Here is a 24,685-nt window from a genome sequence, read left to right on the forward strand (position 1 = left end):
CAGAGAGAGAGAGAGGGGGGAGATTGTGTGCTGTTGTGCCAGATGAAAGCGAAGTGAATTAGCAGTGCAGAAAAAAAAAAAAAAAAAAAAAACCACATATGAAAAATATATATATATCCTGACCGGTTATATATATATGATAGGATATACAGAGTATAGTCACAAATAATATACTACAGAATATATAGTGTATAAATATATTTAATCGTTTGTTTATTTTAAAATGCATTTATTTATAAAATCCTTCAGGGGACAAGTAGTTGTTTCCATTCTGTGAAAAAAAAATGGTTAAAAAGTCAGTGGAAAGATTTTTTAAGCAAGCACAGGTGTAGCCCTGAATATATTATATATATATTTATTTATTGATTTAATTATTTATTCATTCATTTATCAGTTCCATTTTAAACATCAGACCGTTTCAAAACTAGAAAAAAATGGCCCCACGGAAAAATTTCTTGTTCTGCCTTAAACACTGGTCTAATATCTTCTTAAGAATTTTGGACGGTTAATGTCGCATTTGCAACAATACAACAATGAAAAATGTACTTATCAAGAACTGACAATTTTAAGGATGTGTCATACGATTCAGAAGTCTTGGACAACTTTTAACATCCAGAGCGAAAAAGGATTACAACATAAAAATGTTGTGAGATTCGCACAAAGAAAACAGAAGACTTATTTCAAACATAACTTTAGTGAGAAAATCATGCTTTGGGACCAAGGGGTCAAGCGTTGAAATTGGAATTCTGATAATGCAAAAGGGTCTGAAAGGCGTAAAAGGAGTTAAAACCATAATATGAATATGGATGTATGCACTGATGTTTAATACAATTGTTATTGTTTAAACTTTGAGGAAGGTGAGATGGAAGAAAGAGAATTATGAACAGAGTACAGTAAGAGGAATGTTAATGAGTTTCCAAGGTCTGCCTCCATGACACCTGTCAGGTGTGGATCTGCATGAGGTGCACTGTTTATCAGCAATGTCCCCGGAGAGTCTATTGTGATTTTTAGCCAAAAAGTTTTCACTGAATGCTGACACCGGGATAAAAACCATTGAATATCTAAGTTTATAAAAAGTAGAAATGTTCTTGTATAAATGCAGTGATTTCAAGTTCAGTTGTTTCTGGAAATAATGAAATCTATAAATACCCTGTTTCTTATTTTTCACCTGTGGTAATGTGTGATAAATGAATGTACAAAAGTGATAATAATCATCAATGGGTGCTCCTTCCGATCTTTCTGTGTTCTTTTCCCCATCTTGAATATGCCGTCAGAGAATTTGCCGACGCCCTCACTCAAGCTCATACCAACAAGGAACACCTGCGGTTTTTATTTGAATGTCGGGATTGAACAAGTATACCAAGATCGTTCTTCCATCTTGCTGAAATTGAAGACCAACCCTTCCTGACAATTATTGGAAAAACATATCAACATCAAAACATTGGAAACCAAAAAGAATTTTGAAGATCTCCGAGGAAAACACTGACATTTTCAAACAACATATTGTCATTGAAGATCCTTTATCAGAAACTGAAATGAAACACGATAATAAAAATGTCCTGTTGATTGACCTTTGACCAACAACGCCAATCATGAATTCCTTCCTTATCAAACAAACAGCTGGATTAAAAATGTAACTAGTGCCACAAGGCTCAGTTTAAACTTCCATTACAGCGGAAGGAACAGTGGAAATAACTAAAGGACTGTGTAATTTCTAAAAATATAGTGATTTAACGAATGAAGAAGTGAACATGGTTAAGGGAGTGATTTATGGAAGTATGAAAAAATCAGACACCACAAACGTCCCCAAAAGATTTATGGTTGCTATTAATGAACTGAAAAAGATAAAGATATACACATGACAAAAGCAGATAAATCAGGCGCCCTTGTAATTTTAAATAAAAGTGAATATATAGAAAAATGCAAAATCTTTTAGGTGATGATAACACATATAAAGAATTAAATAAGAACCCGATAGACAATGTGAATAGTGGTTTCAATAAGAAAGTGAAAAACCTGTTAAAAGGTAACGAAAGCCTTATAAAGAAGTTGTGTGTGACCTCTCCATCGCTACCATACATGTATGGTACAATAAAAACTCACAAAGCAAACTTTCCTGCCAGGCCAATTATCAGTTCAGTTGGTTCCGCATCATACAAGCTAGCGAAGTACTTAGTAGATATTCTCAACCCATTAGTAGGTACCATCTCAAATGCAAATATCAAGAATAATGTGGACCTGATAAATAAACTAAATAGTGAGAGATTAATAGTGAATCCAGGCTTGTAAGTTTTGATGTTGTATCACTATTCACAAAGGTACCAATAGATGATCTGATGGCGTTTTTATCTGAATTGTTAGAGAACACACAGCTGGATATCCCATTTTCTAAAAGTACTTTAATTGAACTGATTAAATTATGTGTAAAGATTGTAAATTTGAATTTAATGGTAAATTTTACTCACAAAATTTTGGTATGGCAATGGGAAACCCTCTATCCCCAGTGTTAAGTAAATATATGGAATTTTTGAAAAGAAGATATTAAACAACATAATCCCACGTAATGTAACATGGTTTAGGTATGTTGACGACATAATTTGTGTATGGCCAGGGAACCAAGATGTAAAAACTTTTTGCTAAGTTAAATCAATTAGTACCATCAATTAAATTCACGATGGAAATGGAAAATGATGGGTGCTTACCGTTTCTGGATGTCCTCATACGAAGAAATAGTAGGGTTTAAATATAGTGTGTATAGAAAACCCACTAATATTTCTTCCTATGTGCATTTCTATTCTGGACAAAGCAATAAGGTTAAAAAGTCAGTGTTTTCATCTATGTTTTTAAGAGCATTCAGGTATGTAGCCCTGAATATATTGATGATGAAATAGATAAGATTAGGAATGCAGGCAAAAAATTGAAATATCCTGATAGTGTATTAAACAGTGCATTTCCGGCAAAAAGACTATGTATCAAAACCAGAAAGATCTTACAACACAAAAAAATTTGCTTGTTCTGCCTTATAATAATAGTATGAAAGATATCCCTCATCTTCTTGAATTTTGGTGTTAATGTCGCATTTAAGAACAATACAACAATGAAAAATGTACTTATCAAGAACTCCCCAGACAATATTAAAGGATGTGTATATAAAATTGTTAAGTCTTGTGACAACTTTTATATTGGCCAAAGTCAGGAAGGCACTGGAAAAAATTGAACAACATAAGAAATGTATGAGATATGCACAAGGGAACAGTGGTATATTTGCATGTTAGTGAGAACAATCATGGATCAACTGGGAAGGGGCAAAAAGGATTGTATATTCTAATTTTGACTTGAAATGAACATCATTGAATCTAGCTTCATAAAAGAAAGTTACAACCATAATATGAATATCAGTCTGGGATGTATCCTTGATCGTTTAATATCAAAGAAATTTATTTGTTTAAACTTTAAGGTAGGCAGTGAGATATATGAAAATGATTATCATATTTATTCACAGTACGAGGGAGTAATGTTAATGAAATGCCTCCATGACACCATTGGTGTGGATCTGAGTGGGGAGGTTGTTTATCAGCAATGTCCCTGGTCTATGCAAATGAGTTTTAAAGTTACCTCGACACCGGCCTGAGTGGGGATAAGTCTCTAACGGTTGTGTATGTTCGTCAGTTGTTCTTGTAGTATATATATTTGTGTTCGACACTCTGTTTAGTCCTTGTCAATGGCTTGGAAATAAAGTCGAAACCGGTCAGGACCTATACCCTGTTTCTTATTTTCCACCTGTGAGTAATGTGTGTAAATGAATCCCGACAAAAGTGATAATAATCATATATTTATTTATGTTCCACACGTGATTGTGTGTTGATATTTATATATATCTTATTCACTCAGAAGGGATAATTCGAATGAAATGTTGTCCATTGTGGTCATTTAATTGTTTGTTTAGTCTATGCATTTATTTATAAAACTTCTGGAAACTAGTTGGTGAAAAAAGATGCATGGAAAGATTTTCAGTTACGCAAGCTTGGTGGTATTTATATATATATTTATTTATTTATTTAATTATTTATTCATTCATTTATCAGTTCCATTTAAACATCTTTTAGACTTATAAAAAAATGGCCCAGTGGGTAAAGATTCTTGTCTTTCCAAACACTGGTTTAATATTGACCTGGGTCGATCCCGACTGTTTTAAGTCAGGAAATTTAGTCTTCTGTTAACATCCAGACGTGATTGTTATAATGTTGATGATTTCGTCGAAGAAAATTAGACTTATTCAAACATAAGGGATAATTCTGAATGAAATGTTGTCCATTGGGTCATTCAGAGTTGGGAGGTTGGGGCAAAAGGTCTGCTGGTATGCAAGAAAGTTTGCAGTTGCCCAGGTAAACAATTGGGTGCAGGGTTGGTGAGATGGAAGGTTCAGAGGTTCTTTTAGACTTAATGGCCTACAGTGCAACATAACGCCCCTGATGACCCTACCACCTGAGAGACAGAGAAAGTTCACTGATCCAGGATAAAAACCATTGAATATAAATTTATTTAGGAAATGTTGAAATGCACGTGATTTTCAAGTTGATGATTTCTATCTTATTCACTCAGAAGGGATAATTCAGAATGAAATGTTGTCCATTGGGTGCATTGCTGAGCATTCGGGAGGTTGGCGCCCCTTCGGCCCCTAGCTGCAACCCCTTTCATTCCTTTTATTGCACCTCCATTCAGTTATCTTGCTTCCATCTTACTGTACCCTCTCCTGACAATTATTTCAGTTGCAGCTCAGGTTCCGACTTCAAACAACCTTTTCAACTTTCCAGCTCTGAATGACCTCATAGGTCCCAGTGGTGACCTTTGACCTAAACTCTACTCCTTCCTATAAATACTCAGTATTAAAAATATGAAAAGGTCATGAAACCTCCATTGTAGCTAGAATAGCAGAACTGATCTACCAGTATCTAAAAGTCAGTTTGTTATGACGGGAAAAGCAACTTATTTCTTATTATATATATATATATATATATATATATATATATCTAAATAAATAGGCCAGTGGTTCTTAACCTTTTTCAATGTATGCACCCCTTTCAAATCAGCAGTCATTTCTCGAACCCCCTGAATTGCTGAAATAAAAAAAAAAGCTAAAATACAAAGTTGATATGATGTGTATTAATAACAAAACAAGGTGATGGTTTATCTATAGCTCAGAGCACTACTGTAGCAATAATAATAATAATAATAATAATAATAATAATAATAATAATAATAATAATAATAATTATTATTATTATTATTATTATTATTATTATTATTATTATTATTATTATTATTATTATTTATTTGATTTTATTTTATTTCATTTCATTTCTAATTTTTGCAGAAAAAAATGACGCGTATTTAAAAATATACTGTATTTTGCTTTAATTATTCATAGGCATCCTCGCACCCCTGGTTAAGAACCACTGCAATAAGTGAACTACTTACTACTAAGTGTCAGTGTGTTGGTAATGAAAGCATACCTCCTACTGACACAAGAGTATCAACTGATCTATTAACAAGTTAACTTTCAGTTAGGTTAAACATCTTTAGTAGAAAGATAAGTATTTACTAACGTAGATGTTCAGTTCATTTACTTGTGGAATAATGCCAAAGGTTGGTAAGAAATCGATATGTATAACACATGTGTGTTGTAACCCAGAATTAGTTTTTGGGTAAGCAGACCTGACTGTTGCTTACCCATGACTTCATATTGCTTGTGTACAAAATTCTTTAAGGATCTTGAAAACTAGCAAAGATTTATTTCGATTTACTGATGTATTTGGCAACTTGCATTCCAGCTGGTGTTCTTCAGACAGACCTTGTGTTCGCCATGCTTTGCCACTGAACATTACGCTGGAGGCATCCTTCCATTTAACTTTTTGCTTGATAAATGCAATCACATAGTTTATTAGTGGTTGTTAGTCTCAGATAAAACCAGAGTGTCAATTTCCAGGGTAACCGGCTCCACAACAGAAGCTTTAGTGTCTGTTTCTGGCATCCACTTGTTGATATTTTTCTCCTGCACAGCATCTTGCATCAAAGACTCTTGTGGATATTTCTCTAGCATATCTGAACCAGTGTCTTTCCTTGAATCTGCAGTGTGTCTTTCCTTGGAGCTGTAGTGTGTCTTTCCTTGAAGCTGCAGTGTGTCTTTCCTTGAAGCTGCAGTGTCTTTCCTTGGAGCTGCAGTGTGTCTTTCCTTGAAGCTGCAGTGTGTCTTTCCTTGGAGCTGCAGTGTGTCTTTCCTTGAAGCTGCAGTCTCTTTCCTTGAAGCTGCAGTGTGTCTTTCCTTGGAGCTGCAGTGTGTCTTTCCTTGGAGCTGCAGTGTGTCTTTCCTTGAAGCTGCAGTGTGTCTTTCCTTGGAGCTGCAGTGTCTTTCCTTGGAGCTGCAGTGTGTCTTTCCTTGAAGCTGCAGTGTGTCTTTCCTTGAAGCTACAGTGTGTCGGGAAACTGAAGCATCCCCAGTAAGCTTCCTTACAACAAAACGCCTGCTTTATTTTAGGACAGAGCCGTAGAAGTGGCCCGTTTGATTTTGAAAGTGGCCCGCTAGAGAAAAATAAGTAAAAGTATCTCTCTTTTTATATACATACCTACACACAGGTGGCCCGCATGACTTTTTTTTTTTTTTTCAAGAGTGGCACTCAGAGTGGCAATGTTGTAGGAGCTTTTGAATTCCTGGCATTAAATAAACTCTGGTCTGCTACAGCCATACACAGATTCACGTCAGGGACGGAAAGGCACTTTGATATAGTAGACCAGGAAATGAGAAAATTAATCATCAGTACTTTAGGCTTACCACAGGTTTCTAAAAAGCATTGTATACCATGATTTGGTTTCTTTGAGCTTCTGACATGGAAGAAAAGGAAAACAAAACTGCTTGCAATCAGTTTATATAATTCTGAATGTGCGGAGTAATGAACAGTTTCTATTAGCTGTAGTTAAAGTATTCCTTTTTGATCTTAAAAGGTGATATCTATATATAGCAGTGTATCTGGATTAAGCCAGAATTTATATGATTCTCGACCACTCTAGGTTGACCTGTTCAGACAAGCCCACCAGCCCCCTCCCCACGCCTTTCCTACCCCCACACAAACATTTCGATACCCCTACCCCCAAAACATTTCGACAAATCCCTCCCCCCTCTACGCTATTCCCTTTCCCCCAAACATACATTTCCAAGGAGGTACATTTTCGAACACACTATCCTTTCCACCACACAAACATTTCGAAAACATCCCCCCACCCACACCCCCATTCTCCCAATCGCCAACAATAGCCATATCGTCCCGTCCGAGAAGGATATTGAACTTCAGTTACCATCGAATAAACATGATTGTCATTATGGGGAAATTGGCTGTTATTGTTTTCTTTAGATTAAGCCGTGTACTTTTGCCATCACGGGCTCTCGCTATTTTCCAGCAAATCGCAGTTGTGAAAAACTGCCGTATATACAGTATACCTCAGTATCGAATGTATTTGAAATAATCCCTCACTATAGAATGCGTCTGCAAATCCCTTAGCTTCGCATGTGTTTGAAAATCTCTCGATATCGCGAAAATTTTCTGCCAAAACTTTACAACCAGATATATATATATATATATATATATATATATATATATATATATATATATATATATATATATATATATATATATATATGTATATATGTGTGTGTGTGTGTGTGTGTGTGTGTGTGTGTTCGCCTGTATGGCCTCTCCTCTTGTTTACCATAGTTTCGAATCGGCTGATATGATAACGAAAAGTAAATAGAACTGTAAGCTCCTGTAATCTCGTACACTCGTACAGTGACTCATCCATGTATGGGTCAATGTTTACCATGGGCCACTGTTCTCTGGGTACCCAAATTAAGTCGGCTTAGACAGAAGGACCCCCTTGATCCTCTGAATAGCACAAGGGTAACGAAATTTGGAAGATTGGCCCTTGGGACTTCTTACCCATTTACTGTTATCTGTACCAATTCGTCTCTGTACGGAGGGAATATATGTATTTTGATTATCATAGTAGATTTCATTGTCACATTTCTATCAGTTGGAACCTCATAAGTTCAAGCGAAGTTGCAATGCATTGCTGCCCTAAAGCAATTCTCCTTGTATTTTTTTTTTAATTTACTTAGCTTTTTCTTTAATTTATTTTTTCCTTCCTAATAAATGATCTCTTCCTTCTTTAGTTCTTATTACCTTCTGTTACTTCTTTCAGACGAACGCTATATTCTTTGGAAGCTTGAATTAATAATAATAATAATAATAATAATAATAATAATAATAACAATAATAATAATTATCAGTTGTACATTAGCGTATTAAAAAACTTATTCACAAAAAAAAAAACTGTTTGACAGATCTATACTTGGAGAGAGCAGATTATAAGTATACAATGACGTGCGTGGTTTAGTAAAATTAAATAAATAAAAATAAATAAATAAATAAATAAACACCTAAATGTAAATACAAGTTAAAAAAAAAAGTCACGTAAAGTTTATCAATGTTCACAAGTGCATGAAAAGGAAAATTCACAAACTATAGGTTGGTCCATTTTGGCGAAAAGGTGATAATTCATAAATGCATCTTAATGGCCTCTTACTTGGAGATTTGAACGACCCTGAGAACAGATAGTTATCCGTCATGAGAGGCTGAAAAGAGTGTCTGGTTTTAAACTTGGTTATCATACCCTCTATCAAAACTAATCTTCCCGAATCGAATGTCAGCTCTCTCTCTCTCTCTCTCTCTCTCTCTCTCTCTCTCTCTCTCTCTCTCTCTCTCTCTCTCTCTCACACACACACACACAGGCAAAACAGCTATTTAATATTTTTATAGTTGAGCATTTCTTATAACTTCAGTTGGGAATCTCTCTCTCTCTCTCTCTCTCTCTCTCTCTCTCTCTCTCTCTCTCTCTCTCTCTCTCTCTCTCTCTCTCTCTCTCTCTCTTCACAGGAAAAACAGATACTCAATTTTTCTTAAAGTTGAGCGTTTCTTATAGCTTCATGGGTAATTCTCTCTCTCTCTCTCTCTCTCTCTCTCTCTCTCTCTCTCTCTCTCTCTCTCTCTCTCTCTCTCTCTCCCCTTCATAGGTATGTACTATGAATGTTCCCTCGCTTAACGATAAATTTGTACGAGTAATTAACTTTGCATATCTGTTTATCATATTTTAAATATTCGAATGAAAAGTTATTGTTATTATTATTATTATTATTATTATTATTATTATTATTATTATTAGAAAGTAATAGTATCTAAATTACTGGAACTGTCAGTCCTTGAATCCATAATTTTTCCATCACTGCTATGAGCCAAAACTCGCTGGGTATTCATGTTGATAAAGACAATATCTTTCTTAGGTTGAATGTTATATATTTTACATAATTCTTTATATTATTATTATTATTATTATTATTATTATTATATATTATATATATATTATTATTATTATTATATATTATTATTATTAGAATATTCATCAACACACAATCATAGTATCCTAAATTACTGTTCGATCCCAACGTGAGTCAGAAATTTATTTCTGTTCACGTGATTGTGTGTTGAATCCTCAGAAGGGATAATTTGAAATCTGTCTATTGGGTCATTGCTAGTCAGGTAGTTGGGGAAAACTCGCTGGTATGCAAAACTTGTATGGCCTAGTGGATAACGCCCTTAAACCACCTGAGAGACCAACGTGAGTCGATCCCAACGTGAGTTGAAATTTATTTTGTTACGTGGGCATTCATGTTGATAAAGACAGGTAATTATCAGGTTTCTTCCAGTGGATAACGCCCTTGCTTTCCACCTGAGAGACCAGGTTGAATAGATTTTATCTCTTTCCACACGTATTGTGTGTTGATGATTTCTATCTTGACTCAGAGGTAATTCTGAAATGCTGTTTTCACATAGTTCTTTATGCAAGCAGTTATATATAGGTTCCAACTTCTTTTAGACTTGTATATATGGATATATATATCCATATATATATATATCCCAATATCATATATATATATATATATATATATATATATATATATATATATATATATATATATATTTGTCAAGACCCGTGTTTAGCAAATTAGCGCACACACACACACACACACACACACACACACACACACACACACACACACACACATTATAACCAAAAACTAGGTTATATTTTAATTATTCAGACCTGGAGTCAGGGACGAGACCTTGGAAAAATGAAGAAAGGTTTATGGCTTATAGTTCCCAAAGGAGAACGTCGGGACAGGAGAGGGTTTATTTGGGGGCCGGGGGTGGGGGAAGGGGGCGGGGGAATGGTACAAAAGGCTGAGACTCAAAGACGATTAACTCTTTTGCCATATTTCCTTAATCCCATTCCAAAACATTTCAGGGTTAAGGGTGATATTCTGATAGATTTTGACATTTTTAGTTTTATGAAAAGAAAACTATTGTCCCGGCTTTGTCTGTCCGTCCGCACTTTATTCTGCCCGCACTTTTTCCTGTTCACACTTTTTTCAGTCCGCCCTCAGATCTTCAAAACTGCTGAGGCTAGAGGGCTGCAAATTGGTTTGTTGATCATCCACCCTCCAATCATCAAACATACCAAATTGCAGCCCTCTAGCCTCCTCAGTAGTTTTTATTTTACTTAAGGTTAAAGTTAGCCATAATCGTGCTTCTGGCAACGATACAGGATAGACCACCACCGGGCCGTGTTAAAATTTCATGGGCCACGGTTCATACAGCATTATTCGCTATACGGAAAAATCTATTGCGCCAAAGAAACTTCAGCGCATTTATTACTTGTGTTTTGAGCGGTGGTATTGCCATTTTATCTAGTGTACGAATGATTAAACGAAGTGGCCACGGGTCAGAGTGAAAAGGAAATTGCCTATCGTATTTCTCTTGACCTATTACGACAGATACTTTCGCGTTTTTCTTACAGGCTACCTCCCTGACTCGCCAGTATTCGTTATTTTTCTCTTTCTCCAAGGTGTGCATTATGGCGCTAGATAAATTTAAATCAATCAATCTATCACAATCTCCAAGGTCCATAGACTTTTTTTTCGTATTGGCGTTTGCCTGTGGATTTAAAGAGATCTGTCGACTTTCTTGTTAATGTAGTCCTTTCAACATTCACTTCCATATCAGTAAATGATATACTGGCTGCTGTGTGAGCAAGAGCCCGTGCTGGTATAAAGCCAGCTTAATAAAAAAAAGAATAAAAAATGCGCCGAAGTTTCTTCGGGGCAATCGAGTTTTCTGTACAGCCGCTACATCGTATAATCAAGGCTACCAAAAATAGATCTATCTTTCGGTGGTCTCGGTATAATGCTGTATGAGCCGCGGCCCTTGAAGCTTTAACCACGGCCCGGTGGTGGCCTATCCTATATCGTTGCCAGAAGCGCGATTACGGTCAAGTTTAACCGTAAATAAGATAATAACTACTGAGGCTAGAGGGCTGCAATTTGGTATGTTTGATGACTGGAGGGTGGATGATCAACATACCAATTTGCAGTCCTCTAGCCTCAGCAGTTTTTAAGATCTGAGGGCGGAGAGAAAAAAGTGCGGACGGACAGACAAAGCCGGCACAATAGATTTCTTTTACAGAAAAAAACTAATAACAGCAACTCCTCCCTCCCTTCGCAGCACAAGAACAAAGCACAAAATATTATTAAACTCGGAGACTGCTTTACAGTATAATGAAAGGCTTCGTCGGTACAATCTTATTCCCCAAGGCAAAGAATTGTTTGTTTTGTCATTTTATTATTTACTCGTTGTGTTATGAATGAAATGTTAATTATTTTCTTTCTTCCATTACATCCCCCTTTTGGTATTCAGTATGACCAAGTAAATTTATGTATATACTTATATATAAAAAAAAATAATGATCTGCAATTGTTTCTGATCTGGGTTATTATTATTATTATTATTATTATTATTATTATTATTATTATTATTATTATTATTCAGAAGATGAACCTTATTCATATGGAACAAGCCCACCAAAGGGGTCACTGACTTGAAATTCAAGCTTCCAAAGTAACAGAAGGTATAATAAGAAACAGAAAGAAGAGATCAGTTATTAGAAAAGAAAAAAAAAAATAAATTAATAAACACAAAATATTATACTGTACTTAAAGTCTGCTGTACAGTCAATTTCCTTATTTGTTATTTATTTCCATTATTTTCTTGCTATCATGTTATGTATAAAATTGTTATTATATCCATTCTCTCATCCCATTCCCCTTTTCATATTCAGTATGAATAGGTAAATTTATATAGACAAAGTATATTAAAAATCAAAACGTTAAATTTCTATTTTCTTGCCATCTAGTTATAAATAAAACTGTAATTATATTCCTTCTTTCATTCCATTCTCCTTTTCATATTCATAAATCTGTATAGATACGTGTATATAAAAAAAATAATAATGCTAAATTTCTTAAGAGATGTATATTTAGCATCTGACTCACGGAAAGGTCTAATGGTTTTCTTCGAAATTGCGGTATTTGGTTATTCTCTTAATTGTTGGTTCTCCGCTGGACCTTGAGAAATACATGCGAATGAGTGCGTATGTACAAGCCCGTACGCGCGCGCGCGTATACACACGTGTGGATTATTGGTATTTTACATCATTATATTCAGAGCAGTAGAACGATTGAATATATTGAAGGAACTAAGAAACGTGTGTACGTATATATATATATATATATATATATATATATATATATATATATATATATATATATATATATATATATATATATATATATATATATATATTCTTACATGTTCTCAGACAAAATTTAATTAAATGTATATGCCTGCACATGCATATTCGTACAGTACTTGAAAAAGAATTCATTGTAGATCAAAAACAATTGAACGTTATTCTCCAATATGTCCAGTCTCTGGATTAATCTTGGCCCTCGAGGTTAATCCTGAAATTGTCATATACCTTTTTGGATTAGGATTAAATGCCTCCTTCGGTAGGATGCGAAAGTCTCGACCCTTCGCTCTGATTTATTGCTTCTGTCAATATATATTTTTAGTGGGAGCGGTTGTTTGAGAAAGGAAGATTAAGGTGAGGAGTTTTTGCCTTTGTGGGGGAAAAAGGGTTGAGGGAAATTTATTTTCCTTCAGTCTTCGTTGGTCAAGATTAAGTTAGCACTATACGAATATACCTAATATATATATATATATATATATATATATATATATATATATATATATATATATATATATATATATATATATATATACATACATTTATCACATACACATACATACATACTTTATCACATACACAATTGTTCTGTGCATTAGCAGAATTACTAAAAGGACCTCATTCAAACCGGATGGTATCTAATGGAGCATTTATTCAGAAAAAGTTACAAGCTTTCTTGGACAAACAGTCCACATTATCAAGTATCCGTACAATGAGCAGACGCTGTTGTTGTTTTAGATTTAGCTGGCCTTGTGCCAGCACGGGCTCTTGCTCCTAGAGCAGCCCGTAACAACAGCAGACGCGTAGTCCGGCTGTATTTATATCTGTGTGCTGGGTACTTTTAATCCTATAATCGCCTAGCTTCTCCTGTGTGACCCCCACCCCCTCACTACGCGTCTGCTCATTGTACGGATACTTGATAATGTGGACTGTTTGTCCAAGAAAGCTTGTAACTTTTTCTGAATAAATGCTCCATTAGATACCATCCAGTTTGAATGAGGTCCTTTTAGTAATTATACATACATACATACACACACATACATACATATATATATATATATATATATATATATATATATATATATATATATATATATATATATATATATACGTATATGTATAGTATATATATACATACATGCATGCATGCATTTTCAAATATTGTTTATTTTTTATTTATAATTTTTTCTATTCATTTTGTATTGAAGTGAGCCTTTATATTTTTTCATTTATTTTCATTTTATATGTTTTGATATATTTTTATTAATTTTACTTTCATGTCTAGTAATTTTTATTAAGATTTTGAATACATACATACATACATACATACATACATACATATGATCTCTTGCTTCTAAAAACCGTTCTGTTCGTCCCTGTTATACGACAGCGATGTATCTCCCCAAATTACTTACGACGGCAACGGGTGTGAGTTCCTCACGTATTTATAATATTTTTATTTTGTAGGAATTATTCCCCAAAATCTTCAGGTCGTCGAGATCTTTTGAATACTAGACCCCCCCCCCACTCCCTAAAGTGACACCGCGTCTTGAGGCCTACTTCCAAGGCCAAAGGTCACCGCATGCGAAATCTGCATATCTCCAGTGAAATCTCTGGTGGGTATTTCAGTACAAACATGACCCTCTATGGTGGCCTTGCCAATGCCGACTGACCAAGCTAATTCGATAATCCTTTCCCTGTCAATCTCGGCCACCACCCATATCGGACACGATAATCCTTCGGGCATATTTATCCTTGTTTATGGAAGTTGAGCAGATGTGCGGTGGGCCAGTAAAGGACCAGCGGTACACTGACTGGAATCATTCTGAAAAGTTCCTTGGAAGGAAGTGCACGTTTTTGTGAAAGCTCTGTTTGTGTTGGTTAACTTGTACTCAGGGCAGGCACAGAGGTTGCGTTCTTTCCAGAGTGACTGTAATTGAATTATATTTACGGTCGTCGAAGTAGATTGAAGTGAACTGCACTGCTCACGTTCGTGTTGAGATCTGGTTGGCCTACGTTCGACTTAGTGTTTATAACGATCTTCGTGCATAAGTTAGTGATTTTATCCTTGTCTGACCAGTGATTGTATCCGTTAGAAAATTGGTTAAAAAAAATCACTGGTTTAACTTGTTTAAACTGTTGATCACTTCGTAACCACTGAAAGCATTTAAAGGTATTTTTTACCTAAAAGCTTAGTGACTGATTGGCCTCGTTACATACACACGGCCACAAAAAATATATATATAGAAAGGAATAATTCTGTGATTTGTAGCAACTCGATCAATGGCGTCCGCAACTCACTACGGCCTGAAAGAAGCCGACATCTTCAAATATTACACGCGGAAGGTCGGGACGAAGAACATAGACGACATGCTCCACTATATTTGGAAATTCGACACCCCCCGGTTGAAAAGGCCCTCCTCCTGGAAGAACGAGCTCACGGCGGACAGGCTGCGCATCGAAGGGCACTGCTTCTACAGGAAGAGGAAGCTGACGAAGGCGCTGCAGATGTACAACTTGAGTATCATGAAGGCCCCTCACCCCGTCGTGAGAGATCGGGTTTCACACGAAGTGGAGGAGGTCCTACCCCTCCCGCAGGAAAATGGAGGAGACAGATTCCGCATCCCCGACCTCGACCCGACGAAATACGGCGGTAAACCCGACGGAGGGGAGACCCGAGCCCTGTCTCTGGGCTTCGTCGGTAGGTCGGCCATTTTGTTCGACTTGAAGCTATACAAGGAATGCTTGGAAGACATCGATTTAGCAGTTGAATACGGGTGTCCTGAGGAAGCTTATTCCACATTGCAAGCTAGGAAGGAGCATTGCATTGCAGCATTGCAAACAGACCAAGAGAAGAGCTTTGAGGGCGCTCCTTCGTCAGCGCTTTCTTTGGACCCCGAAGACGAGGAGTTACCGGGGGAGATTGCAGATTCGTACAAAAGGGTTGAAATTCCCGTATTGGTTGAGCGCAATCCCCGCATTCCATCCCTCAGCAGTGCTTTGAACGTGATTAATATAGAAGGGAAAGGAAGGAGCATCGTCGCCACGAGAGACATAAAACCAGGTATAGTACGAGTATACTTCCCGTCTTGAAATACGTATTTTTGAAATGACAAAATTTTTACCATTTTTTTGACATTGCTGATAAAACATTTCATTCAGTAATTCAACACTGTTTTAGGAGCGGGGCAGGATAGGGAGACATGGGTAGGCGAGAGGAATCCTAACCTTTTCCTATAGAATGCCGTGCCCTGACCTAACCAGATCTTACCTTCCTAACGTAACTTAAAAGGGCTGTGCCTTGAAGTGCCCCCCACCCCAAGTAAACACTAAATACCCCCATCTCCCTACCCTGCATACCATCCCTGTTTTCTTGCAGCGTAACGTATGGCACTCAGCAAATTCGAGATATCTTCTATTAATTGTTTAACCCCAGAAATATTAATTTTCCAACCACACACAGGTGAAGTTATCGGCGTGGACCGTGCTTACACCTTTTACATTGACGACGAAGAAATGGTTCCAACGATGTGCTCTACGTGCCTTTACAAGACCCTTGTGCCCCTGCCGTGCCCGGGATGTACCCAGGTAAGGCGGATTTTGCCCCAGTGGTTTGTATATTTCATAAAAATGGATGATACGCGTCTGCTAGGGTGAAACTGAGACTGCGGTAGTGGATGATAAGTGTCTGTCAGGGTGAAACTGAAAGCTGCTACCGCGCGGTAGCTCCCGTGCGTCGCCTGCCGGAATATTTACTGCCTTTTGTTTAATACATTTTTATATATTAGTTAATTTATTGATTTATATTTTTTCCATTTTAATAAGTGAGATGTTTTCTGTAATTCCCTTTACCTTCTCTTACTTCCTAATGTGCACCATATTCTTTGGAAGCTTGAATTTCTTGTCAATGGCCCTTTGGGCTTGTTCCATATGAATAGGATTCATATTCTAAATAATAATATTGTTTATGTTTATGGTATTCACCATCTTTTGTTTATGTTTTTACGTTCATCCCAAAGCGGCTGGTTATAAACACGGCGCCCATTTTGCACGTAAACTGGCATTTACCGAACTAGAGGGGCGTGGTAACAGTCTCCAGTTTTACCAATCCACTAATTTAAATATTTATCTCCGTAGGGGGGCAGTGCCGTCAGTGCACCTCATGCGGTGCACTGTAGGCATTATTTGAAGTTCTTTGCAGCGTCCCTTCCTTAGGCCCCTAGCTGCAACCCATTTCTTTCCTTTTACTGTACCTCCTATCGTATTCTCTTTCTTCCAAACCTTTTACTGTCAATTCCCGTTTCAGCGCAGAATGACCTCATAGGTCCCAGCGCTTGGTATTTGGCCCAAGTTCTATATTCAGTATTAATTTATTTATTGGATAAGTGCCATATGAATATGTTTTCAGTGCTTATTTAACACCAGAGTAGGTGGCAGTGTTGAAACGGTTGCTATTCGGGAGTTTGGTGAAAAGTTGCAATGTAATTTATCGTCACGATTCTGTTGCTTGGTCTAAACTGTCATGCCTGTATGCGCATACGCCATTCTTGTTTTAAATAAAGGCAAAATTGCCACAAAGCAAAGTGAAACAATGGAGTTCTGCAAGGCCTTTCGACTTCTGTGCCCTTTACTTAGCTGACTGCTAAGTAAAGGACAGTAAGTCGAAAGGCCTAGCAATCACTCCGTCGTTTCACTTTCCCTCGTAGTGTTGCCTTTATTTATATATTCACCACGTTCCATATTTTCGTGATTCAGTTATACACCATTCTTCTTTTATTCATATCTTCATCAGTATTTTTAGTTTGTTTCTTCTCTCTCTCTCTCTCTCTCTCTCTCTCTCTCTCTCTCTCTCTCTCTCTCTCTCTCTCTCTCTCTCTCTCTTTTTTACTCAGAAACTTGCTCGGAAACTTATTCAGTAAAAAGTTTTTTGATTTTTTATCAAAAATCTCGCCTCCGTAGAGGGGTCGTGCCTACAGTGCACCACATGCGGTGCACTGTAGGCATTACTCAAGGTTCTTTGCAGCGTCCCTTCCATGGCCCCCTACCTGCAAACCCTTTTGTTCCTTTTACTGTGCCTCCTTTCATATTCTTTCTCTTCCGTCTTACTTTCCACCCTCTCCTAAAAATTGATTCATGGTGCAACTGCTTTGAGGTTTTCCTCCTGTTACAACTTCCAAACCTTTTACTGTCAATTTCCGTTTCAGCGCTGAATGACCTCCTAGGTCCCAGTGCTTGGCCTCTGGACTAAATTCTATATTCAATTCATACTATGTAGTGTATTGCATGTATAGTGCAGTGCATAAGGTACAGTGCGATGTGACAGTTTTGTAACTCAAAATGACAAAATGGCATGAATTTTGACGGTTATAATTCATGGAAGTGAGTAAGTGATGGTATTTTTTTCCATTCGTTACCCGTTAAGGTAATAATAATAATAATGATAGATTTAACTTGAAAGACTTACAGTATTTAGTATTTCCATGCAGCTTATTTCTCGAAAAATGCAGCCTAACAGTTCCTAGTTATGCTATTTGAAATAATTCTAACAAATAATAACGATAAATTTCAGCTAATGACGTTTGGAGGTTGTTAGTGTGACAGTATTTTTCACCAAAATTTCTAAATTGATATCACCTGTTTTAATTCGGCAGATGCTGTGTGCTGTGTAAGGCAGATTGACAGTGACTCAAATCGTCTATGTAAAAACAAAAAAATTTTTGATGTTAAATTGTGTTCACCAAACTCAAAAATTTTGCTTTAGAATAAATATAACATGAAGTTTATGATGGAAGTTGACCTGTTTACTGTGTATAGTAAATTCTGCCCTAAAATGAAACACTGCAGTGTCTGCAAAATTTTCGAAATTGAGATATGCCAACTACTGGGCTCTTGAAACACTTAATATACAAGTTGCTGCGGTTTCAGAATGATTCTTCAGTGCTTTCCACGAGTATTTAGAGGGTACCATTTGCAGCATCTGTAAAATCAGTAGTAAGGCCAGGAAAACTGCAGTATCTACCATTTTTCTCAGTTTTGTATTTTTGCAGATACTGCGGTCTTCCATTTTAGGGCAGAATTAAAAGTTGATAGCAGGACGTTCTTTTAACAGGGTGGTATCTGGCATAGATTTTTATGCAAAATATTCTGTTACCAGACGATGAGGACAGAGAAGTCCTTGAAAGCTTGTGAATTTTTTTTTAATGAAAATCTCCGTTAGATACAGTGCCACCCTCTTTGAACGAGGCCCTGTTATTAATTGCATTAATGCGCAGAACAATAATTGTGCAAGTGATTAAGGTAAATATGTATTTTTGCAAGTTATTAAGTTAAATTTGCATATTTGCAGGTAGTATTTTGTAGCAAAGCTTGCCGCGCCAGGGGTCTGGCAGAAGACCACTGGCTGGAATGCAAGATCGTGACACCAATGGCTCAAGAACGAGCGAGAGTCATGGTCGGGGCCTACAAGATGCTGAAAACCTTGAATCACCCACAGTTCTGTAAAATCACGGAGGAACTGAGGAACGAGACCGCATCCTACAGCTCTCCCGAGAGCCTCAAAGGATTCAGTCCCAGGGGAACGTACAGTTCGAGTTCCTATCGGTCCGTTCATCACCTGCATCATAATCTGGAGACCCACAGGTCCGAGAGGCTGTTCAGTCTGTGCCTGGCGGCTTCTCGCGTCGCCAGGGTGATCGAGCAAAGTGGGAGGTACTTCGTTAACGCCCTGGGGGAAGCCGTGACGCCGACAAAGGAAGACCTCGTGATGTTGAGTAGGGCTCTCGTTGTCAATGCGGATAAGCTGTATAAGAACATGTTCGAGTGCGGGGCGTGGGGCAAGAAGGTAATATAAGATTTTATTTATATTTCAGCTTGTATTTTAATATTTTACTTGCATTTTTATCTATTTATGTATTTATTTATTTGTTTGTTTGTTTGTTCGGTAACTTCTCTGTTTTTCTAGTATCTGATCTCTTTCTGAATTCCCCATTACCTTCTGTTACTTCTTTCGAATGAACACCATATTCTTTTGGACGCTTGAATTTCAAGTCAGTGGCCCTTTGGGTGGCTTTTCCATATGAATAGGGTTCTTCATCTTCTGAATAATGTGGTGAATATTTGGGCGAGCTAGGAAAGTAATGTGTCAGTTTCATACTGGAATGTGAGAGGAAGGTCCCAAAAATATTATAGACCATTTGAGATGGTGCAAGTTTGTATGAGAATTTCCATGTAAATATAGATCATTCTGCTACAGATTTGGTCAAGATGAAAGGTGTCAGTGGATTAGACTAAACTAGTTTCAGTCCTAAATCAGTCAGAATTCAGAAAGACTAATTGCCTTTCATATTAGCAGATACTGTTTGGTTCAAATCTTGGTCATTAACTGAACAGGAGTTTGAGTCTGCAAGCTAATTTTGTATTTTTATAAATTTTATATAAATAAATAGGCTGTAGTTGGCCTCTAATAAAAGTTAATTTATTTTTACCCATTGACTAAACAAAGCTAAAGTTGTAAGCTAATTTTTGTATATAATTTTTATATATGATTTTCATTGTGAGAGTTGCCTATTTTTATATCAGGTCTTGATTTTTAGAGTTGCCTATTTAACTAAAATTGGGTTTTTATTTTTTAGAGTTGCCCATTTAACTAAAATTGTTATATTAGGTTTTTATTTTTTAGAGTTGCCTATTTAACTAAAATTGGTATATTAGGTTTTGATTTTTTAGATTATATCAGGTTTGATTTTTAGAGTTGCCTATTTAACTAAAATGGTTATATCAGGTTTGATTTTTAGAGTTGCCTATTTAACTAAAATTTTTACATCAGGTTTGATTTTTTTATTGCCTATTTAACTAAAATTGTTATATCAGGTCTTGATTTTTAGAGTTGCCTATTTAACTAAAATTTTTATATCAGGTTTGATTTTTAGAGTTGCCTATTTAACTAAAATTTTTATATCAGGTCTTGATTTTTAGAGTTGCCTATTTAACTAAAATTTTACAACAGGTTTTTTTAGAGTTGCCTATTTAACTAAAATTGTTATATTGGGTCTTGATTTTTAGAGTTGCCTATTTAACTAAAATTTTTATATCAGGTCTTGATTTTTAGAGTTGCCTATTTAACTAAAATTTTACAACAGGTTTGATTTTTAGTTGCCTATTTAACTATTACAACAGGTTTGATTTTTGCCTATTTAACTAAAAATTTTACAACAGGTTTGATTTTTAGAGTTGCCTATTTAACTAAAAATTTTACAACAGGTTTGATTTTTAGAGTTGCCTATTTAACTAAAATTTTTATATCAGGTCTTGATTTTTAGAGTTGCCTATTTAACTAAAATTTTTATATCAGGTCTTGATTTTTAGAGTTGCCTATTTAACTAAAATTTTTATATCAGGTGTTGCCTATTTTATCAGGTCTTGAGAGTTGCCTATTTTAAAATTTTACAACAGGTTTGATTTTTAGAGTTGCCTATTTAACTAAAATTTTACAACAGGTTTGATTTTTAGAGTTGCCTATTTAACTAAAATTTTACAACAGGTTTGATTTTTAGAGTTGCCTATTTAACTAAAATTTTACAACAGGTTTGATTTTTAGAGTTGCCTATTTAACTAAAATTGTTATATTGGGTCTTGATTTTTAGAGTTGCCTATTTAACTAAAATTGTTATATCAGGTCTTGATTTTTAGAGTTGCCTATTTAACTAAAATTTTTATATCAGGTCTTGATTTTTAGAGTTGCCTATTTAACTAAAATTTTTATATTAGGTTTGATTTTTAGAGTTGCCTATTTAACTAAAACTGTTATATCAGGTCTTGGTTTTCAGAGTTGCCTATTTGACTAAAATTGTTATATCAGGTTTTGATTTTTAGAGTTGCCTATTTAACTGAAATTTTTATATCAGGTCTTGATTTTTAGAGTTGCCTATTTAACTAAAATTGTTATATTGGGTCTTGATTTTTAGAGTTGCCTATTTAACTTAATTGTCATATCAGGTCTTGATTTTTAGAGTTGCTTATTTAAGTAAAATTGTTATATCAGGTTTTGATTTTTTAGAGTTGCCCATTTAACTAAAATTGTTATATTATGTCTTTATTTTTTAAGAATGCCTATTTAACTAAAATTGTTATATTGGGTCTTGATTTTTAGAGTTGCTTATTTAAGTAAAATTGTTATATCAGGTTTTGATTTTTTAGAGTTGCCCATTTAACTAAAATTGTTATATTGTGTTTTTATTTTTTAAGGGTGCCTATTTAGCTAAAATTGTTATATCAGGTCTTGATTTTTAGAGTTGCCTATTTAACTAAAAAAAAATTTGCCTATTTAACTGAAATTTTTATATCAGGCCTTGATTTTTGTAAGAGTTGCCTATTTAACAAAAATTTTTATATTAGGTTTTTAATTTTTTAGAGTTGCCCATTTAACTAAAGTCAATAGAGATTGCGGGTAAATTTGTTGTGTTTGTGTGTGTGTGTGTAAATGAATTGAACAGTTTCTGTCACATTTCACAGGCTGGATGCTCGGGGCTCTTCCCAACGGTGAGTTTCTTCAACCACTCTTGCAGCCCGTCAGTTGGGTACCGACACCACGGCCGCAGCATGGTCATGTACGCCCAGCTGCCCATCAAGGCGGGAGAAGAAGCCTCCATAGGATACGCAGACGGCTATTACTTCGCCGAGAGGCAGGACAGACAGAAGTACTTGAGAGGCTACGGCTTCGACTGCAAGTGCAGATCCTGCGAGGAGGACTGGGACGGCGTCCCAGTCGCCCCGCTCCTTCGGCTGAAGTGCCTCCGCTGCGGGGAGCCGGCGCCCGACGAAGAGATGGTCTGCCCCGACTGCTGCGAGGTCTCCGGAAGGGCGAAGGAGGAAGCCGAGACGGATATGGAATCGCTCTTAGAGTTGTTGCTGGAATCACCCGGGAGTCTGGTCAAGGGCAGTGCCGCTTCCAAGCTCGAGTTCGTTAGGCTGTGCTCGGGCATAGAGCTCCTCCACGGGCATATGGCTGCGCCCTGCGGGGCTATTTGGGTACTTCTGGCTGCGCTGGAGTCTTGGTTCTAATGGACAGTGCGAGGAATTGTGACACTTGGGTTTTTGGGAAAGACAAACATTTTCGTTTTAGTTTAATGGACAGTGCGAGGAATTTTTAATTAAAATTAAGTTTTTGGTTAAATACAAACATTTTAGTTTTAGTTTCATGGACAGTTCAGTGAATTATGAAATTAAATTTTTGGGAAAGATAAACAGTTTAATTTTAGTTTAATGGACAGTTCGAGGAATTATGAAATTAAATTTTTGGGATATGCAAACATTTTAGTTTTAGTTTAATGGACAGTTCAATGAATTTTAAAATTAAAGTTTTTGGGAAAGATAAACAGTTTAATTTTAGTTTAATGGACAGTTCGAAGAATTATGAAATTAAGTTTTTGGGAAAGCGAAACATTTTAGTTTTAGTTTAATGGACAGTGCGAGGAACTTTAAAATTAAGTTTTTGGGAAATGCAAACATTTTAGTTTTAGTTTAATGGATAGTTCAGTGAATTATGAAATTACATTTTTGGGAAAGATAAACTGCAATTTTAGTTTAATGGACAGTGCGAAGAATTTTAAAATTAAATTTTTGAGAAAGACAAACATTTTACTTTTAGTTTAATGGACAGTGCGAGGAATTTTAAAATTAAATTTTTTTGGGAATGACAAACATTTCAGTTTCAGTGTAATGGATAGAGCGAGGTATTATAAAATTAAATTTCAGGGACACAACATTTTAGTTTATATTAAAACGAAGTCAGTTGTCACGAATTTTTTTTACTTTTATATTCAAGTGTGAGAGATATAGAGGACATAGTTATCAAATACATCAAAATGAAGTTTTTCTTTGTCTACTTTCTACCTGTCAATGAAAATTCATCAGTAGTTTGTAAAATGCAGCACATTTTTAAAAAATCGCCCTCTGCAGGCTGGATATACGGGATATCTGTAGGCCTTTCGAAAATAGACATGAACTGTGCTTCGATAATGAAACCAACCATAAATGAAAATTCAAGCTTTTAAAAGCTGCTTTGAAAGTTTTGTGGATAATTAACTGACTTTAAAGTACTGGAAATGAAGTAAGTTGCCAAATTGCCTGAAGATATTGACCACGTAGTTGAGTTCAAGAACACATGAAGAGTCTATTATGATCGTAATATAAACAAGTAAAAAATGCGCCGAAGTTTATTCGGCGCAATCGAGTTTTCTGTACAGCGCATAATCAATGCCACCTAAAATAGATCTATCTTCCGGTGGTCTCGGTATAATGCTGTATGAGCCGCGACCCATGAAACTTTAACCACGGCCCGGTGGTGACCTTTCCTATATCGTTGCCAGAAGCACGATTATGGGTAACTTTAACCTTAAATAAAATAAAAACTACTGGGGCTAGAGGGCTGCAATTTGGTATGTTTGATGATTGGAGGGTGGATGATCAACATACCAATTTGCAGCCCTCTGGCCTCAGCAGTTTTTAAGATCTGAGGGCGGAAATATAGTTTTCTTTGACAGAAAACTAAAAGGGATATCAAATGGGGTGTTTCTTATTCAAAGTAGCCCAATAAACATGTAGTGCCGTCTGTGCACCTCACACGGTGCACTGCAGGCATTACTTAAGGTTCTTTTTAGCGTCCCTTCCATGCCCTCTAGCTGCTGCTAACACAATCATTCCTTTTACTGCACCTCCGTTCGTATTCTCTTTCTTCCATCTTAGTGTCCTCAACCCTCTCCTAACGGTTGTTTCATAGTGCGACTGCAAAAGGTTTTCCTCCTGTTACGCCTTTCAAGCCTTTTACTCTCAGTTTCCCCTTCAGCGCTGAATGACCTCATAGTTCCCAGTGCTTGGCCATTGTCGAAAATTTCATGTTCCATTCCGTGTTACATTATTAAAAGGTATTGAATTACCTTGT

At 36.2% G+C, this 24,685-nt stretch overlaps 1 protein-coding gene across 1 annotated transcript; it reads left to right on the forward strand.

Moving 5' to 3' along the window:
- Window positions 1–14,562: 14,562 nt before the first annotated feature.
- Window positions 14,563–23,387, forward strand: LOC136845067 (SET and MYND domain-containing protein 4-like). Its single transcript, XM_067114889.1, has 4 exons — window positions 14,563–15,811; window positions 16,211–16,335; window positions 19,094–19,588; window positions 22,258–23,387. Exons 1-4 carry the CDS (start codon window positions 15,031–15,033, stop codon window positions 22,804–22,806), a joined length of 1,950 nt encoding a protein of 649 aa, XP_066970990.1. The 5' UTR covers window positions 14,563–15,030; the 3' UTR covers window positions 22,807–23,387.
- Window positions 23,388–24,685: the final 1,298 nt, after the last annotated feature.

Source organism: Macrobrachium rosenbergii, chromosome 13 (genome assembly GCF_040412425.1).
Source record: "Macrobrachium rosenbergii isolate ZJJX-2024 chromosome 13, ASM4041242v1, whole genome shotgun sequence".
Taxonomy (NCBI): Eukaryota; Metazoa; Arthropoda; class Malacostraca; order Decapoda; family Palaemonidae; genus Macrobrachium; species Macrobrachium rosenbergii.

Bases quoted from the DNA above. Each gene is read 5' to 3' on its own strand.
- LOC136845067 (XM_067114889.1), top strand. From the start codon at position 15,031: ATGGCGTCCGCAACTCACTACGGCCTGAAAGAAGCCGACATCTTCAAA. The intron at 16,336-19,093 runs GTAAGGCGGATT...GCATATTTGCAG, and splicing joins CGTGCCCGGGATGTACCCAG to GTAGTATTTTGTAGCAAAGC. The intron at 19,589-22,257 runs GTAATATAAGAT...CACATTTCACAG, and splicing joins GCGGGGCGTGGGGCAAGAAG to GCTGGATGCTCGGGGCTCTT.